The sequence below is a fragment of the Mobula birostris genome, chromosome 2 (assembly GCF_030028105.1).
Source record: "Mobula birostris isolate sMobBir1 chromosome 2, sMobBir1.hap1, whole genome shotgun sequence".
In the NCBI taxonomy this organism is placed as follows: domain Eukaryota; kingdom Metazoa; phylum Chordata; class Chondrichthyes; order Myliobatiformes; family Myliobatidae; genus Mobula; species Mobula birostris.
In genome coordinates, this window is record NC_092371.1 from 214,667,210 (window position 1) to 214,681,895 (window position 14,686).

At 44.7% G+C, this 14,686-nt stretch overlaps 1 protein-coding gene across 3 annotated transcripts in view; it reads left to right on the forward strand.

The window, feature by feature from the left end:
• The window catches only part of xkr6b (XK, Kell blood group complex subunit-related family, member 6b), a 485,147-nt gene that overhangs the window by 290,145 nt on the left and 180,316 nt on the right, over positions 1–14,686 (forward strand). Inside the window, exons 8-9 of one of the 3 annotated variants that reach the window (XM_072251433.1) lie at positions 12,959–12,977; positions 13,590–13,595. The exons of the other annotated variants lie outside the window; for them this stretch is intronic. Of the exons in view, the coding sequence (XP_072107534.1) occupies positions 12,959–12,977; positions 13,590–13,595 (25 nt within the window). The remainder of the gene's footprint in view (positions 1–12,958; positions 12,978–13,589; positions 13,596–14,686) is intronic. 3 annotated transcript variants of the gene reach the window in all.

The following is a 14,686-nucleotide window of genomic DNA, read 5'->3' on the forward strand; positions in this document are numbered from 1 at the left end:
TTAGTAGACGTAATAATATTAAAATTGTTGGTCTTAAAGAAGGTACGGAGGGAGATAAACCAATAGAATTTTTTCAAAAATGGATCCCGGATGTTTTGCAAATGGAAGAGGAGGTTCGACCAATTGAAATTGAGCGGGCACATAGAGCTTTAAGACCAAAACCAAAAGATGGCCAATATCCACGATCGATTTTAATAAAATTCTTAAGATTTCAAGACAAGGAAAGGATTCTACAGGCAGCTGCTTGAGCTGCCAAAGATAGAAAAGGGCCATTGATAATTAAAGGGAACAAAGTTTTTTTCTACCCTGATATAAGTTACGAACTTTTGAAGAGAAGGAAGAAATTTAATCCAGTGAAAAAAGCCCTTTGGGATCATGGTTATCAATTTACACTGCGTTATCCTGCAACCTTGAAGATTTTTTTGCCTGGTGGTGAAGAATGATTCCTGGAATGAAAGTGTTACTGTATGAGGAACGTCTGGCAGCTCTTGGGCTGTATTCCCTGGAGTTCATGAGAAAGAAATTAGGACAGCCAGAAGGGGCCATGAGAAAGCCTTGGTGGACAGGATTAAGGAAAACCCCAAGGCATTCTACAAGTATGTGAAGAGCAAGAGGATAAGACGTGAGAGAATAGGACCAATCAAGTGTGACAGTGGAAAAGTGTGTATGGAACCGGAGGAGATAGCAGAGGTACTTAATGAGAACTTTGCTTCAGTGTCCACTACGAAGAAGGATTTTGCGATTGTAGGGATGACTTACAGAGGACAGAAAAGCTTAAGCATGAAGATATTAAGAAAGAGGATGTGCTGGAGCTTTTGGAAAGCATCAAGTTGCATAAGTCACTGGATCTGGACAAGATGTACCCCAGGCTACTGTGGGAGGCAAGGGAGGAGATTGCTGAGCCTCTGGCAATGATCCTTGCATCATCAATGGGGACAGGAGAGGTTCCTGAGGATTAGAGGGTTGCAGATGTTGTTCCCTTATTCAAGAAAGGGAGTAGAGATAGCCCAGGAAATTATAGACCAGTGAGTCTTACTTCAGTGGTTGGTAAGTTGATGGAGAGGATCCTGAGAGGCAGGATTTATGAACATTTGGAGAGAAATAATATCATTAGGAATAGTCAGCATGGCTTTGTCAAAGGCAGGTTATGCCTTTGGAGCTTGATTTAATTTTTTGAGGATGTGACTAAGCACATTGATGAAGGTAGAGTAGTAGATGTAGTGTATATGGATTTCAGCAAGGCATTTGACAAGGTACCCCATATAAGGCTTATTGAGAAAGTAAGGAGGCATGGTATCCAAGGAGACATTGCTTTGTGGATCCAGAGCTGGCTTTCCTGCTGCGGGTAAAGAATGGTTGTGGACCAGTTATATTCTGCATGGAGGTTGGTGACCAGTGGTGTGCCTCAGGGATCTGTTCTGGGGCCCTAACTATCAGTCATTTTTATAACTGACCTGGCTGAGGAAGTGGAGGGATGGGTTAGTAAATTTGCTGCTGACACAAAGGTTAGGAGTGTTGTGGGTAGTGTGGAGGGCTGTCAGAGGTTACAGTGGGACATTGATAGGATGCAAAACTGGGCTGAGAAGTGGAAGATGGAGTTCAACCCGGATAAATGTGAAGTGGTTCATTTTGGTAGATCAAATAGGATAGCAGAATATAGTATTAATGGTAAGACTCTTGGCAGTGTGGAGGATCAGAGGGATCTTGGGGTCCGAGTCCATAGGACACTGAGAGCTGCTGCACAGGTTGACTGTGGTTAGGAAAGCAAACAGTGCATTAGCTTTCATCAATCGTGGGATTTAGTTTAAGAGACGAGAGGTAATGCTGCAGCTATATAAGACCCTGGTCAGACCCCACTTGGAGTACTGTGCTCAGTTCTGGTCGCCTCACTATAAGAAGGATGTAGAAACAATAGAAAGGGTGCAGAGGAGATTTACAAGGATGTTGCCTGGTTTGGGGAGCATGCCTTATGAGAATAGGTTGAGTGAACTCGGCCTTTTCTCCTTGGAGCGACGGAGGATGAGAGGTGACCTGATAGAGATGTATAAGATGATGAGAGGCGTTGATCGTGTGGATAGTCAGAGGCTTTTTCCCAGGGCTGAAATGGCAAACATGAGAGGGCATAGTTTTAAGGTGCTTGGAAGTAGGTACAGAGGAGATGTCGGGGTAAGATTTTTATGCAGAGAGTGGTGAGTGTGTGGAATGGGCTGGTGTAGCGGTGGTGGAGGCGGATACAACAGGGTCTTTTAAGAGACTCCTGGATAGGTACACGGAGCTTTGAAAAATAGAGGGCTATGGGTAACCCTGGGTAATTTCTAAGGTAAGGATCTGTTCAGCACAGTTTTGTGGGCCGAAGGGCCTGTATTGTGCTGTAGGTTTGCTATGAGGGGGGATCTCATAGAAACATTCCGAATGTTAAAAGGCCTGAACAGATTAGATCTGGCAAAGTTATTTCCCATGGTAGGGGAGTCTAGAACAAGAGGGCATGCCTTCAGGATTGAAGGACGTCCATTGAGAACTGAGATGCAGAGAAATTACTTTAGTCAGAGGGTGGTAAATCTGTGGAATTTGTTGCTACAAGATGCCGTGGAGGCCAAGTCATTGGGTGTATTTAAGGGAGAGATAGATAAGTTCTTGATTAGCTAGGGCATCAAAGAGTATGGGGTGAAGACAGGCGAGTGGGGATGACTGGAAGAACTGGATCAGCCCATGATTGAATGGTGGAGCAGACTCGACGGGCTGAATGGCCTACTTCTCCTATATCTTATGGTCCTATGGTCTAGGTGAGTGGAAGTTGAGATTTAATCAGAATTATAATCAGACTGACATACGTTGTGATTTTTGTTGTTTTGAGACAGCAGAACAGTCCAACATGTAAAAAAACTGCTATAAGTTACAGAAATAAATATATACAAAATAAGTAAATAGTACAAAAAGAGAAAAAGAGTGAGGTAGGGAAAGAAGCTACACAACAGAGTAATTTTTGTAGTTTGTCTTTGCCCTTCCTTTCCAGTCCTGAAGAAGGGTCTCAGCCCAAAACATTGACTGTTCTTCTCCATGATGTTGCCTTACCTGCTGAGTTCCTCCAGCATTTTCTGTGTGTTGCTAGGGAAAAGCTATTGATGAAACGCAAAGAAAGAGGAAGAGATACATTTTGGCAGAAGAAACGCATTGAGACAAATGATTAGATGGCATAGTTTTAAAGAGTGTTGAGGAACTAGAGATTTGGAGCCTGTACAAATGAATTCTTGAAAGAGGAAGGGTGTGTTGAGAGGTACATTAATGAGGCATGTGGGATATGTTTAAGGCAGAGGTTGATAGCCTACAAAGCTAAATCTTGTGACATAGAGGATGGCAGAGCTTCACTTCCAGATGAGCTCAATGCCTTCTATGCTCCCTTTGACCACCAGAATAGGGAGGAACTATTGTGCACCCCCATGTCTCCCAATGACACTTTGGTCTCAATATCTGAAGATGACGTGTGGACTGTCTTCAAGAGATTGAATCCAAGGAATGCATCCAGGACCGGCTGAGTACTGAAAACCTGTGCCAACCAAGTGGCTAGTGTGTTCATGGAGATCTTCAACGTCTCGCTTCAGCAGTGTGTGTTGCCCACCTGCTTCAAGCAGCCTTCAGTTGTACTAGTGCCCAAGAAGAGTGTGGTAACCTGTCTAAATGACTAACGCCCAGTGGCACTTACTATCAGTGATAAAGTGTTTTAGTGTTGAAGCATCTCAGCTCCTGTCTGATTGTTGATTTGGATCCGTTCCAATTTGCCTACCGAAACAACAGGTCTACAGCAGATGCCATCTTGTTGATCCTTCACAAAACCCTGGAACATCTGGACAGCAAAGATGCATACATCAGGATGCTCTTTATTGATTGCAGCTCGGTATTTAACACCATTATCCCCTCAAAACTAATCAGTAAACTTGAAGAACTGGACTCCAATACCCCTTGTGCAATTGGATCCTGGATTTCCTCACTTGTAAACCCCAGTCAGTTCTGATAGCAAATAAAATCTCCTCCACAATCTCTATCAGCACAGGAGCATCGCAGGAATGTGTACTTAGCCTCCTGCTCTACTCACTTTACACCTACGACTGTGTGGCTACGTACAGCTGCAACACCATATACAAGTTTGCTGATGACACCACTGTCGTGGGCTGTATCAAAGTTGGTGATGAATCAGCATACAGGAGGGAGATTGAATACTTGGCTGAGTGGTGTAATAACAGCAAATTCTCATTCAATGTTAATAAGACCAAGGAACTGATTGTAGACTTCAGAAGATGGAAAGCCCAGAGGTCCATGAGCCAGTAATTGTTGGAGGATCCAATGTGGAGAGGGTCAATAACTTTAAACTCCTGGGTGTTGCTATTTCAGATGATCTTTACTGGACCCATCATATAAATATTATCGCAAAGAAAGCACGACAGCACGTCTACTTCCTTGGGAGTCTGTGGAGATTTGGCATGTCATCAAAAACCTTGGCAAACTTCTATAGATGTGTGGTGGAAAGTGTGCTGACTGGCTGCGTTACGGCCTGGTACGGGAACACCAATGCCTCTGAGCAGAAAATCCTACAAAAGGTAGTGGATTTAGCCCAGTACACCATGGGTAAAACCCTCCCAACTATTGAGCACATCTACATGAAATGTTGCCGTGGAAAAGCAGCATCCATCATCAAAGATTCTCAGCACCCAGGCCATGCTCTTTTCTCTCTGCTGCCACCAGGTAGAAGGTAGAAGTGTCTCAGGACCCACACAACCGGGTTCAAGGACAGTTACTACCCTTCAATCATCAGGCTCTTGAAGAAAGGTGAATAGCTACACTCATTTAAGGACTCCATTAAATTGTTGTTTAATGCTCATTGCTATTTATTTATAGCTGTATTTGCATAGTTTGTTTACAGTTAACAGTTCCTGTTTACAGTTACTGTTCTATAGATTTGCTAAGTATGCACGTAGTAAAAGAATCTTAGGGTTGTATGTGGTGACAGAATGTTAAAAATACACTTGGACTAAGATGTTAACTGTCCTGTGCTATCACCAGTGGGATCATCAGTTGATCTGCCACCTGTCTTCAGGAGTTTCGGCCTACTTATGATCAAGACTCCCTCGAGGTGGTGGGCCAGCAGTGCTAAAGCACCACCTCCCACTGGTGAGCTTAAAAACTTGGCATCTGCCTCTATCAGTCACTTCCATCCAACAGATAGTCTGCTCTTCAGGTGTCTATGCAACTACTGAAGGGTTTGCACTGTATACACTGTCTGACTATCTGCCTCTCTGGACATACTTGGTCCACACCCGTGCTGATCCTTTCTCTGCTGCCTCAGCTACAGCCCTGCTGGTTGACTTGATCTCTCTTCTAGTGAAGCCAAGGTCACGCAGCCACTTCTGGAAAGGGAACACAATAAACCCACGGCAGCCTACTTCAAATTGATAGCATGAGACCTTCCACCCTCTGTCTCTGCACTCTGATCTTAATTCTGCATACTTGGTTAACTTGCGCTCATGGGCTTCATCGATGTTGTCTTCCCAGGGGACTGTGAATTCACCAACAACCACTTCTCTACTGGTGTCAGACCATATGATTATATCTGGACGCAATGTGGTGAAAGCTATTTGCTTCGGGAAACTGCCTTTCCCGTCCAGGTCAGCCTTGACACACCAATCATTGGCTGAAGAAAGTATGCTTGATTGCGGGCCTGTGCTGTACACCCTTGACTTGGAGCCTTCTTTCACAAACGATCTGCGATGTTCTGTGCAGCATGGGGCATGAGATAAGTTGTGCTGCAGTACTCTCTGCTCAACCGCTTCTGTTACAACTTTGAGAACGTTGTTATGTCTCCAAGTGTACATGCCACTGGAAAGATTGACTCTGCATACACTCAAAATATGTCGAAGTGTTCCCTTCTCACCACAAGCAGCACACCTGTCTGTCTTATCTTCATACCAGGTGCTGAGGTTGGCAGGTGTTGGGAGCAGATTGTACACTGCTCTGCATAGAAAAGAAATGCGGAGCGGTTCCATCTGCCACAGAGCATTCCAAGATAGATGTCGTTGTTCTACACTTTCCCACCAGGTCCAGGCCCCTTGTTTGGCTAGGCCAGCTGTTTTAGCTAACCTCCTCTTCTACCTCTCATACTTCTTGTGTTACAAGCTCACAGCGCTCCTTACCTATAGAAGATGACCACCACTTGTGGGTTGTCCACCCAAGTCCCTAGTGGCCTAGCTGGATAGCCCCAACTGTCTCCTTGTGCTTCAATCTAGACTCTGCCTTATTAACTGCCACATGGGCTGACCACTTCCTGCCTGATCTCACATCCGGCTGGATGTTCTTGATGACAGGTATATGGAGGAATCTAAGGTGGGAGCTTATATGGGAGGCAGGGTTTGAGGGTCGGCACAACATTGTGGGCCGAAGGGCCTGTACTGTGCTGTAGTATTCTATGTTCTCTATGTTCTATGACAGGGTCTTTTGAGTCTCGAAGTATCAAGAATGATCTTACCTTGGCAACCTTGACCTCTTCAACAAAGGATTGCACTGGGATAGTAAGCTTTGTCTGGCTACTGTGGATTGCAACATTGGTGAGGCTGCTCGGTACTCCAAGCCACTTCTTCACATACTTGTTGATCTTCCATTCCATTGCCTCAACATGGGACATTGCCACTTCATAGACAGTTAGTGGCCACATTATCCATGGCATCAGTCCGTATTGCAAGCACCACAACTTCAACTTGCCAGACAAGTCACACTTGTCAACAGACATCAGACCTCTGCTGATCTGTCCTCCTGTCTCTTGAGCCCTCTTGGTGTCTCTCAGCTCCTCTGTGTACCATTGCTCAGAGTACATGTATGTACTCTGATAATAAATTTTACTTTGAGCTTTGAACTTTAGATTCTTGATTAGTCAGGCCATGATGGGATATGGGGAGAAGGCAGGAGACTGGGGCTGAGAGGGAAATGGATCAGCCATCATGAAATGGTGGAGTAGACGCGATGGGCCAAATGGCCTAATTCTGCTCCTATATCTTACGGCCTTTTGGGATCCTGGAATTCATAAACAGAGTGAGTAATTTTTTGTCGAACAGTCTTGTTGGGCCACAATTAAAGTATTGAACCCAGGTCAAAGTGTATAACACAGCTGTTTTACCATCTCTGCTTTATTCAGCTGAAACAATGACACTGTATTGGAAGCACATCAAGAAATTGACCAAGACACAACTCAGGCATTTACGCCAAATATTACACATCAAGTGGCAAGAGAGGGTACCAGACGTGGAGGTGCTCAAACATGCTGGGACAGTCAGCGTAGAATTGCTCATTACAACTTCTCAGCTGCGTTGGACTGGTCATGTCACAAGAATGAGTGATGATTTACCCAAAGCTGTTTTCTCTGGTGAGCTACATGAAGGAAAGAGGAAGCACAGAGGTCAGAATCTGTGCTACAGAGACGTGCTCAAGCACCATATGAAAAACACTGATGTGAATGCCAACACCTGGGAGGAAGTTGCTCTGGACAGAAGAAGTTGGCACTGCATTGTCAAGAAGTCAATCCCAGCTATCGAGGAGAAAAGGCAGAATAAATATGAAGCAGGTCATGAACGCAGACATTCGGTGCTAGACCAGTCAAATCACAAATACAACCAATGTGGGAGACAGCGCTGATCCAATGCTGGTCTTGTGGCCCATAAACGTGCCTGCAGAGACTAAACTCTCAGCACAGTCAACATCGAAATCGATGGACAACCGAAGGAAAGAATCTCATTCTGATCGCTAGACTTTGAGAAGAATATGCAGGCTAGAGGGAGTGCAGAAAAGATTTGCCAGAATGGTTTTAGGGATGAGAAATTTCAATTCCCAACTGAGGACAGGATATTTTTGTTTCCTTGGCTGGAGGTGCACATGCTCATTATAGGGTAAAGGCAGGTCATCCATTCCATTTACTGAGTGGCTCAAGGATGCAAGGGGTATGTAAAGAGAAACTTTCTTACTCTGAAACATTTTTTGAAATAGAATTCAACGTCTGTAACCTGCATGCAGTATAACTTGAAGAACTTAGGGAAAAGAGCAGTGGAATGTGATCAATAGGATTGCTTTGCTAAGAGCCAACATAAGCCCGATTGAGGAAAGGCTTGATTTTAAAGTTCTCCATTGTGATTTAAAATCCCTCCTTAGCATTGCCACACACCCATCGCTCTTCCATTCTTTCCCACAGTCCATGCAATTGTGTTCTTCCAGTTTTTGCCTCTTAACCATCCCTGGTCTTGATTGCTCCATGCTTAGTTGTACCTTCATCACCCAAGGCACTTGGCTTAGGATTCCCTCTCCAAACTTAGTTACTTCTCTGCCACCCTTTCCTTCTTTAAAATCTCTTTGAACACAATTTTGATCATACTGTATGTCATACCTTCTTACATGGCTCAGTGTCTGATACCATGCAGTGAAGTGCCTTGAGGTGTTTTACTACATAAAGGTATTGCATAAGTGTAAAATGTTGATGTTTCATAAAATCAGTGTTAGTCTGGGTCAGCTGCCCTAATATTATGACTGGGAATCTGTGCTGTTCCAAGGTCAGTTTTGCTTTCCTGAACTGTAGTCTCCAAAACTGAACATGTACTTTAAACGCCATAAATTCACAGGTGCAAGAAGCTTATGGAGGAGAAAAACAAAACTGAATTAACTTTATTACTTACATCCTTAATTATACATGAGGAGTAAACATCTTTATGTTACATCTCTGTCTAAATCAGAAACGGGTTTAGTATCACCGGCATGTGACGTGAAATTTGTTAACTTAGCAAATGTGCAATGTGCAATTTATAGTAAATTATAATAAATAGTATGTACAGCAGGACGGTCAATATAACATAGAAATACATTTGTATCAGCATGACTTAATCAATCTGATGGCCTGGTGGAAAAAGCTGTTCAGGAGGAGCCTGTTGGTCCTGGCTTTTACACTGCGGTACCATTTCCCGGCTGGTAGCAGCTGGAACAGTTTGTGGTTGGGGTGACTTGAGTCCCCAATGATCCTTTGGGCCCTTTTTACACACCTGTCTTTGTAAATGTCCCGAATAGTGGGAAGTTCACAACTACAGATGTGCTGGGCTGTCCGCACCACTCTCTGCAGAGTCCTGTCATTGAGAGAAGTACAGTTCCCATACCGGGCAGTGATGCAGCCAGTCAGTATGCTCTCAATTATGCTCCTGTAGGAAGTTCTTAGGATTTGGGGGCCCATACCAAACCGTCTGAGGTGAAAGAGGTGCTGTTGTGCCTTTTTTCATTACACAGCCGGTATGTACAGACCAAGTGAGATCCTCAGTGATGTTTTTGCCGAGGAACTTAAAGCTGTTCACCCTCTCAACCCCAGATCCATTGATGTCAATAGGGGTTAGCCTGTCTCCATTCCTTCTGTAGTCCATAACCAGCTCCTTTGTTTTTGTAACATTGAGTGAAAGGTTGTTTTCTTGACATCACTGTGTCAGGGTGATGACTTCTCTGTAGGCTGCCTCGTTATTATTTGAGATTAGGCCAATCGATGTAGTATTATTAGCAAATTTAATTAGCGGATTGGAGCTGTGGGTGACGACACAGTCATGGGTATATAGAGAGTAAAGGAGGGGGCTTAAAACACAGCCCTGCGGGGCTCCTGTGTTGAGGGTCAGAGGGGCAGAGGTGAGGGAGTCCACTCTTACCACCTGCTGGTGATCTGACAGGAAGTCCAGGATCCAGCTGCACGAGGCAGGGTGAAGGCTGAGGTCTCTGAGCTTCTTGTCAAGCCTGGGGGGAACTATGGTGTTGAATGCTGAACTGTAGTGCAAGAACAGCATGTTCACATAAGCATCCTTCTTCTCCAGACGTGTAAGGACAGTGTGTAGAGCAGTGGCTATTGTGTCTTCTGTCGATGGGTTGTGTCGGTAGGTTAATTGTAGGGGGTCCAGTTTGGGTGGTATCATGCTGCAGATGTAGTCCTTGACCAGCCTCTCAAAGCATTTGCTTATTAGATTAGATTCAACTTTATTGTCATTGTGCTGAGTGCAGATACAAAGCCAACGAAATGCAATTAGCATCTGACCAGGAAGTGCAAAAGAATAGTACTATTTACAAAATAACTGCGAATAAAAAGTAAGTGCTACAGCATACAAATATAAAAGTATGCCTTGAGATATAATATAAAAGCAGCCTTGAGACAGTCCAATATGAGTGCATTACTGCTTAGCGCTGTGATGTGAAGTTCAGCAGGGTCACAGCCTCAGGGAAGAAGCTCTTCCTGTGCTTGCTGGTGCGGGAGCGGAGGCTCCTGTAACGCCTACCAGACGGGAGGAGAGTAAAAAGTCCATGGTTAGGGTGAGATGCATACCTGATAATGTTTTTCACCCTTCCCAGGCAGCGCTTATGGTAGATGTTCTCAATGGTGGGCAATTGGGTGCCAATAATCCGCTGGGCAGTTTTCACCACCCGCTGGAGTGCTTTGCGGTCCAAAGGTGAGTGTGACAGTACACTTGTTCAGACATATTTCCTTGGTCTTTTTGAGTACAGGAACAATGGTGGATGTTTTGAAGCTGGAGGGCACTCTACACTGGGAGAGGGAGAGATTAAAAATGTCTGTAAACACACCTGCCCATTGTGCTGCGCACACTCTGAGATCCCCCCTGGGATGCTGTCCCATCCCGCAGCCTTGCGACTGTCCACCCATTGGAAATACTTCTTACATTATAATGCATTAAATTAAGATGTTGAACCATACCCCAATGTCCATCACTGTTGGTAATATAACATAAAAGTAACACAGATTATTTTTCAACTGGCCATTGCTGTCACAAGCAGCACAGTCTGGGAAACTACAAACACACAATCACTGACTCATCACCGACCCTTTGAGTGTCACTCCTCATTGGACGTCGGGCTGGCACACCAGTGTGGGCAAAGGCGGGTGGACCCTCCCAGGCTCAGCGAGCTGTCCGTGTGTTCCAGAGATGGAGTTCCGTGCGGTAGGAGGAATGAGGTTAGATGACCTCTGGGTTCATGAATTGGGTGGGATTGGAGTTCCAGGCCTAGTGATCGGGGTGCCATCATCAGTGAGTCTGGAGTTCAAGGCTTGGCGTTCAGAAATTGGTGGTTCCTGGGGCTGATGCTGAGAATCGAGGCCTGAGGGTTGAATTGAAGGTCTGGAAGGCCCTTTGGTGGCAGCACTAGGATCTGTGAACCTCTGAGGTAGTCACAGGTTCAATGTCTGCATGTACGAGTCAGAATCCAAGTCTGCTGGTGTGATGGTTGTTATTGAAAGCAACTCATTTCACTGTATGTTTCGATGTACAAGTGATAAATAAACTTGAATCTTGGAAACATAAAATCACTCTTCATATTCAATGCCAGGGAACTTGAACCTGTAATTATTTTGATCTTGTTCGGTGCCATTTGATCAAATAATGGGAGTTTCAGCTATGTATTATTTCCAGTGCAACAGAAATGGAAAATGTTGGAAAACTCCCAGCTTTCTTGTCAGAAGTTAATGTTTCGGTTCAATGACCTTTCATTAGAGCTGGAAGTTGTTAAAGGTGAAACGCCTTTAAATTGGTGCAAAGCTGGAAACATTGAAGAGGACAAAAGGGAAATGAAAAGCCTACAATTGGGTGGAAGTGCTGAGAAATTAAAAGGCAAAAGGGATGTTGGTACAAGAATGGCAATAGGCTTATAAACCATGGAAATATGAGGCCAATGTGGCTATCAGTGACCATAGCTGACTTACAATGAGTGGGAACATGGAAATTTTGGTATAGAAGAGGAGTAGCCCATGAGTTGGAGGATGAGGAAAGACAAGGAGATCAGTGAAGGATGGACTATTCCATCAGCCAGTACACTGATGGCTAACAGACAATGGTTCCCTTTCAGAGCACCGAGACGTTCTTTAATATGAAAGAATCAATCTGTTTCTTTCTTCATAGGTAGACCTAAAGTTAGTGGGTGTTTCCAGCATTTTCTTTTTTCAGTTCTGTTTGAAATGGTGGCTTCAAATTATTCTTAGCACTACGACAGAGAATTGAATTTTCCCCAAGTGAAATGCCATTACGACTATTTCTGTGATATTCATTTCATTTTGGAAATGAGGCTGGATACTTTAGATCTGATCTACCTGTTGTGAATTCCATGTAAGACATGCATGGGATGATGAACTACTCCTTTCGGAGATTGTAGGGATCCTAGAGCAAGTTGTCCCAGGACCCACCCCTGCTGAACACTACCAGGATGACTAGGTTTCACAGTGCAGCACTGGACTGATATCCCTGTAATATATGTCCGAAATTTACCTCTTAGCGTTATCTTACCCCTGATTTCAAAGATCAAACTTCAGCGTACATATATGTCATCATACACAAACTTGAGATTTGTTTTCTTCTGGGCATATATGGTAAGTCAACGAAACACAATGCCAACAGGATGGACAAACAACCAGTGTGCAAAGGACACCTAAATATGCAAATATGAAATAGAAGATGGCATAAATAAGCAATAAATATCAAGAACGTGAGATGAAAAGTCTTTGAATGTGACTCCATATGTTGTGGGAACAATTCAGTGATGGGCAAGTGAAGTTATCCCGTCTGGCTCAAGAGCCTAATAACTGTTCATGAACCTGGTGGTGTGGTCTTGAAGCTCCAGTACCTCTTCCCGGTGGCTGCAGTGAGAAGAGATCATGGCCTGGGTGGTGGATGTCCCTGATAATGGATGCTGCTTTCTTGCGACAGCACTTCATATATTGTAGATGTGCTCAATGGTGGGGAGGCTTTACCCATGATGGACTGGACTGTATACTGGCTTTTCTGTTCAAGAGAACTGGTGTTTCCATACCAGGTGCGATGCAACCAGTCAATAGACTCTCGAACGCACATCTGTAGAAGCTTGTTTTAGATGTCATGCTGAATCTTCGCAAACTTCCAAGGAAGTTGAGATGTTGCCGTGCATTTGTTGTAATTGCAAATATGTGCTGGGCCCAGGACGGTTCTCTGAAATGATTTAAGAAATTTAAAGACAGATCCACTGATATGATAATGCCAAGGGTTCAAAGTTGCTGACCCTCTCCACCTCTGATCCTCCTGGCTCATGGACCTCAGGCTTCCTCCTCCCAAAGCCAGCAATCAGCTCCTTGGTCTTGCTGACCTTGAGTGAGAGTTTGTTGTTGCGGCACCACTCAGCCAGGTTTCAATCTACCTTCTATATGCTGATTTGTCACCACCTTTGACTTGGCCAACGTCAACGGCGTCCTCAGCAAACTTAAATATTGCATTGGAGCTGTGCTTAGCCTTGAAGACTGTTGTCAATAAGGAGCATCCTGATGTATGCGCCTTTGCTGTCCAGATGTTCCAAGGTTGAGTGAACAGCCAATGAACTGGTATCTGCTGCAGACCTGATCCAAATCATTACTCGGGCAGGAGTTAATATGTTTTATCACCAACCCCTAAAAACACAGTGGATGTAAACGCTACTGGACAATAGTCATTGAGGCAGGTTACCACACTCTTCTTAGGCACTGGTGTAATTAAAGCCTGCTTGAAGCCGGTGCTTACCTCAGATCGCCGAAGTGGCTGGTGGCGCAGTGAGATCGGTGCTGGGCTTGAGAACGGAGGTTCCCGAGTTCGATCCAGTGACAGACCTCCCCCGTGTGCACTCTCCATCCACGCCGGGTTGATGTCGAGCTCGCAACTCGACCTCGTAAAAAAAAACACTGCCACCTCCAGTTTAAATTCCCACGTGGAGTATTGTGGAGGATCAAATGCCACCTCCCCCCAAATTTCACCTACCACCTGGTGTTTCTCTCTCCCTTCCCCAGAAAAAAAAAGATACTGGTAAACACTCCAGCCAATTGATCGGCACAGATCTTTAGTGCTCAACCAGGTGCCCCATCTGGGCCGGATGCTTTCCATGGGTTCCCTCCTGAAGGATGCTCTCACTTCAGTCTCAGAGACTGACATCACAGGGTCATTGGGGGGTTGTGGGAGTGCATGAAGTTTCCTCCGTTTTGAAGGCCAAAGCGAATATTAAAGCCATTGAGCTCATCGGGAGCGGAACTTTGCAACTTTGATGTGTGTTGCTTGAATTTCCAGTATCTGCAGAATTCCTCGTGTTTGCGTGTCCCTCGTGTTTGCGTGTCACCCATGTTGCTTGGTTTCACTTTGTAAGAGGTAATTCATTCAAGCCCTGTCACAGCTGCTGAACATCCCTCAGTGACTCAAGTTTGGTCTAGAATTGCCATTTCACATGTGGGATGGCTTTCCAGAAATCGTCCCTGGACCCTTGTATCTTACTTGGTCACCAGACGTGAGTGCTACTGATCTGGCCTTCAGCAGATTATGGATCTCATGGTTTTTCCAGGGCTTCTGTTTGGGGAAGACTCTGAATGGTTTTATGGGGGACACACTCGTCCACAACTATTTTAATTTACATAGCAAGAACTCTTACGCCATAACCCCTGACCCTCCTGACACTCTACTCCAGATGCCCCAAGCTCCCAAGGCTCAAACTCAACTTCTGACCACTTGTCCTAATGTCAAGTCTCTGTGCAAACTCTCCATGTGTCATACTTGTTCGATCTCCTCCACACTTGACTCTCAATCCAGACATTGGATCTGATTTTTCAGTTATATTCTCTCCAGGTCTATCAGTCTGACTACAGGCCTGC